The sequence below is a fragment of the Trachymyrmex septentrionalis genome, unplaced genomic scaffold (genome assembly GCF_001594115.1).
Source record: "Trachymyrmex septentrionalis isolate Tsep2-gDNA-1 unplaced genomic scaffold, Tsep1.0 scaffold259, whole genome shotgun sequence".
In the NCBI taxonomy this organism is placed as follows: Eukaryota; Metazoa; Arthropoda; class Insecta; order Hymenoptera; family Formicidae; genus Trachymyrmex; species Trachymyrmex septentrionalis.
In genome coordinates this window covers 56,210-61,686 of record NW_017305418.1, presented here as the reverse complement: position 1 = coordinate 61,686, position 5,477 = coordinate 56,210, and the positions used below count along the sequence as shown (strand labels likewise).

General features: G+C 37.6%; 1 protein-coding gene across 1 annotated transcript in view; it reads right to left on the bottom strand.

Annotated features, from left to right (window-relative positions):
- Positions 1-4,139, bottom strand: part of LOC108749067 (DNA-binding protein RFX2) — a 12,192-nt gene extending 8,053 nt beyond the window's left edge. The window contains exon 1 of the mRNA XM_018487568.1: positions 3,768-4,139. Coding sequence (XP_018343070.1) covers positions 3,768-3,777 — 10 coding nt within the window. The 5' untranslated portion in view covers positions 3,778-4,139. The remainder of the gene's footprint in view (positions 1-3,767) is intronic.
- Positions 4,140-5,477: the final 1,338 nt, after the last annotated feature.

Sequence of the window (5,477 nt, the reverse complement as noted above, 5' to 3'; positions counted from 1 at the left end):
GGCGGCACTGCAGGTACCAAACACAATGTATCAAGGGGAAGAAATCGGTCGGGGGCCGGGGGCCGGGAAAGAAAGGGAGAAGGGTGAAAAGGGGCGCGCGAGGGGTATCCCAGAGCCACGGTGCGCTACCCACGCGTGACTGGACATAAGGCTCGCTTTAAGGGGGTTGGAAGGTTGGAACGTATAAATGAAGGCGGCACAGGATCACGAAAGCAATTAGAGAGTATTATCCTGAGTCCAGTGTTACAACCCTCGGCTCTTTTCCTCCAAGGATGGACCGGGGGCTAATAAACGACGCACACTACCGTGTTAATACGCTTCGCGAGGAAAAGGTGGCCATACCATGCTTCTTTCCCATCTCTTTACGTTTCACTTCTCTGCAAACTGTGCAATAAAATACATAAGATACATCATTTTATTTTATCTAGAGTATGCCTCCGTTCTAATATTAAAAATATAATATGAGATCCCCCTATTAAATACAAGGGGAGCCATATGATAAGAAAATCATAGCATCGTTACTCGATGGTATTGATCAGGAGAAAATTGTGTAATAGGATCTGATGTTTCCTATTTTGATATATTTGTACCAACTAATTAATATAAGACTTGGTAGAGAGATGCACTAATATTACATCAACATAGTCCTTGCTCTAATAAAGCTAAAAGCCAAACTTACATTAGGCTTATTTTTTTTAGCTAAACTTTTTAACTCATCTTTTCTCTTTTTTTTCTATGTTGAAAGAAAGAAAAAAAGATGATCGTGCTAAAAAGAGAGAGATAGCCTTACGAAAAAAAAATTAATAAAGAAAATATTTATTGTTTAAATATGATAACTTTGTGTCATGTATAAATATATAATTTTTTTAAGCTAAGATTTTGAAAATATTTAGATATAATTCTTTTATGTTTCTTTAAATAAAGCTTTGTTTTATTATTTTTTCTGAATATATACAGAATGAATATTAATGGTTAAATCAGTTTTTTACCATGAGAGATAAATTATCGACTGCAACTAGAAAAAGTATAATAAGAAACCAGACAACAAAAAGTTCAAAATCAGGATATAAGACGTTTTTAAAAGATGTTCAAAGCTATAATGTCCAAATAACAAATATTTTTTTCATTTATTTAACTTTTTTTCGTAAGGCTTGTTCTTTTTAATTTTTTTGCATGGTTCATCTTTTCTCTCTTTTTCTTCAACGTGAAGAAAAAAAAGACGAATCAAGAAGTTTAGTTAAAAAGAATAATAAAAATGATTTTTGATTTTATTTTTTTCAGTTGCTGTCGATAATTTATCGCTTATGATAAAAAGTTGGTCCAACTATTAATTGATATTCGCTTTGTCTAACGTTATTTTTGAAGAGATATCTTACATACCATTTTGCTGCTAATATTACTGGTAGGCTGATATCATGGCCTGTGTTTGTTACCTACACACACTGTAATATTACAAGTGCACCTGGCCTCTGTTATGCATGGTTGATGGGGAGAGACTTATGTTGTCTGCAAGTCCTTCCTATCCATAGGATATGTTTAAGTATCCTGTACATATATCGACTTCCCCTGTGTAATTTGTACATGAGAAACCATTATTTAGGCTTATTACATAGAAGCTACATTTTTGCTTTTTATATTAATATATCCACTCCGGTTCCAGTATCCTGGAAGCGATATGCACCTGGAGTCAGATAAACTCACAGGCTGAGAACTTATGCAGATGTTGAAAAGTAAAATGGCAGAGAGATAAGGGACAGATAGCGCGAAATCAAACGACAAATATTGGAAGGGAAATTAAACCATAAAAAAATTAAACGTACTTCCAATATCATTTGCAATAAGTGCGTTCAGACGGATTGTCTCTCAAAGCAAGTCAAGGCAAAGATGATTGAAAAGGATTAATACATTCATCAGAGCCGTAGGGTGGAAGATCGCATTCATGTAATTGGTAAATCCATTTTAATTGGGAATCTTCATTGCATCTTCATATTAGATGCCCTATAGGAAGTACAGTATAATAGATTCATCAATGCGTTACAAATTAGGGGAATCTATCTAAAGCAGATCTCTTTGCAGAGAATATTACAAAGGTATCACCCTGTTACGATACAACATTCAAACTGAATCAGCATCCCTCAACAGATCAATATATCGTGCCAAGAAATCATAAAACTATCTAAAAAGAATCCCCAAAAAAGCCAGACTTTGCTCTCTGCCCTAGCTCCAGGTTCTTGCTTGAATAAACCCAGTAAAATCGATTCTAACAAACGATTCCCTACCCAGGAATATTTCCCGTGAGTTGCTTGGGTTATAGATTCAACGTGATCTACATCGCCCCAACGAGCGATATTCCACGTTCTACGTTCACGCTAAGAGTGTTTTCCAATCCCACATGGCAATGTAACACAACGCATTGTCTTTGCTCAAAGTTGACAAACGACGTGCATATAATGATTAAAACATTATGTTATGGGCTTTCTATGATAAGTCATTATCTAAGCTTTAAGTCTTAAGTCATAAGAAATTGGCCAATCATAGTCGATTATTCTTCTCACATTGTGATGACTGTGACTGGCTAATTTCCTACAGCTTAAAATTTAAAGCTTAATGAGTTTTCTACAATAAACCATTACCTAAGCTTTAAGTCTTAAGCCGTAAGAAATCGATCAATCAGAGTCAATTATTCTTCTCACATTAGACTGTCATTGGTCAATTTCTTACAGTTTAAAAAGCTTTCTATAATAAATCATTGCTTAAGCTTTAAGTCTTAAGCTATAAAAAATTGATCAATCATAATTGATTATTCTTACACGCATTCTACAATAAGCCATTTTATAAATCAGAAGTTAGAAGCTGGAAATTGACCAATCACAGTCGTCAATTTCCAACTTTTAACTTCTGATTTACGACTTATTATAGAATGGCCATTACATTCGGTAGTGATTGGTTAATTTCTTATGACTTAAGATTTAAAACTAAATAATAGCTTATTGTAGAATATGTGAGCATCATTCTATCTTTCTGACTTTTATTATTCAATGAGTAATAAAAATAGGAAAGTAGAAAAAGAGAAGAGAAAATAAGTAGTAAAGATAAAAGATAGAAAGAAAGCAGAGAAAGTGAATAACAAAGAACAATACTTGTGTTGATTTGTGTCATCGAATAAAAAGCACCCTACGACTGTTACACTATGTCATTTGTGGATGCTTTTTAACAAGAGACACGAATGACATAGTGTAACATAGTAATTATGTTCTTGCCAATGTTAAACGGAAATAAAATAATTATTTATTATAATGACTGCATTTAGCAGAGAAAGCAGCTTTACAACTATTGTAAAATTCAATTAGTCTTGCCCTCAGTTCCTCACTGTATCTAAATGTATAAAGAAATCATATTAACTATGTCTCTTACTAGAAAATACCTTATGGTTGTTTTCCTTTTAGGAAGACAGTTGTCACAAACGTCATTCTATCTTCCTTGGCACTCAATGATTAAAGATAAAACGACACAACTTGTGTCAACTGTGTCTCATAAAAGGAAAGCAGCTTAAATATTAGAGTTTTGACAGGTAGGAAGATTCTCATGATTCTCTGCTCGGATCTTTACATCCTCGCGAGCATGCTGTGCCTACAAGCGGAACCGTTGGGAGGATGATTCGCGACGACGTCGGCGTCTCCGTCGACCCGATGTTGAGCGGGATAGTGACGGATGGAATATGTTCGTCTTTCTCTCTCTCTCTCTCTCTCTCTTTTATTTGCACTCACCTGTCTTCATGAATGGCGTGTGCTCGAACGCAGCGGCGCCCGGGCGCACTTGCGCGGCCGAACGACGTGTCCCGCCGTCGTCGTCGTCGTCGAGCGGGCGCGCTCTCTATCTCCTTTTCACTCTCTCTCTCTCTGTTTCTTCTACAGGCGCGCGCGCGCGCGCGCTCCTTTTCGTTACTGCCTTGGTCTCGAAGGCGACAGCCCGTCACCCAGGAAACCGCGCGCCGCAGTCGACTCGTAGGGCTCTCGTGGCGCTCGCTCGCTCGCTCACTCGCTCGCATGCACGCACGTACGCACGGCGCTGACACGGAGCGCGAAAAGAGCGGGGCGACACACTCCGACGAACCCCCTATACTCTATACTTTGTTGTGGACGGCTGGCCGGAGTGGTGTTGCTTGTCTGCTGCTACGGTCGCCTTGACTACGGCATCACTGACCGCGTCACGCGCAGGGCCGTACGCGATGCGCGCGGCGACACGGGCCTTTCTTTGCGCGGTCTTTTCTCGCTTAGTTCCTGAACGCGAACGCCTTTTTCGAGGAAACGTCGCGAAAAAAATCTCACTGACGCGCGTCCATTTTTTTCTTACAAGAAATCTGCGTTGCTACATTTTTTACATTTAGAATTTTTGCTTTTTTTCTCTTCAACGAATCTATATATTTATCGTTTCAAGTATAAACATTCGTGGGGACTTCAAGCGCGAACAGATCACTTAGATCTTTGAGAAATTGGAAAAACCGAGAGGATAATTAATTTTTGAATCGGCTATTGGAAGGATTCTTTCTTGCGTTTTTTGAAACGCGAATAGCACCTGATTTTGGCGCCACTAGTTGGGCGCATAGTTTTTTTTCTCAATTTCGATTTTTGAAGTGGAAAACGCGAAAGAACACAACGGAACGAATGTTTTCACCCTGAAACCGCGAAATAAAAAGTGAAATGGGGGTGAAACGCAGTCAGTCGACCGATAATATACGAATTCTTTTCTGTCGCCGTCGATTACGTCGATGGCGAGAACGCGTGTCATAATGCGGCTTTTTAACGCCATCTGTGGCGTACACATGCAAACGCTACGTCAATGACGTATTTAAGCAGCCATTGCCCCCATTCATGTCTCTAATTCATGCCGGGGGAAGACAAATTCTGATTAATTAATTTCTAAAGGCCTGTTTTCCCCAATGTAGATTAATTTTAATTTCGGCTCAACTAGCGAATTTAGTTGGACGCATTAATGTATATTAAAACTGTTGTACACTGATTTAACTAATTGTATAAAAATAAAATAAAAATTAATATTCCGAATTATAAAATACAAACTTTATTTAACAGCGCAATAAAATGTATTAAGGATTTGATGGTTTAATCCGTTTTTATATTTCTATTAAACACTTTTTTTTATTGTTAATTTGTGTACGGCAGCTTTAAACACGTACACTGGTGTGCACCGTAGTATGCACTGAGTGCATCCAATCGAATTCGCTATTCTTCATCTTTTTTAATTCTACAGCTGACTTTTCATGCTGCGGCAACAAAATGCTATTATTGGTTAAAAATTTTAGCGAGGTGACACATTTTCAATCGAGTTTTCGCTAATTTGAATCACATCCCAGCAACCGAGAATGGATTGAAATAAATTGAAATGGATTAAGATTTTCAGAAATATTGATTCACGAATGTTAAATTGAATGCTCTTCAATTCTGAATGCATTTTTATTC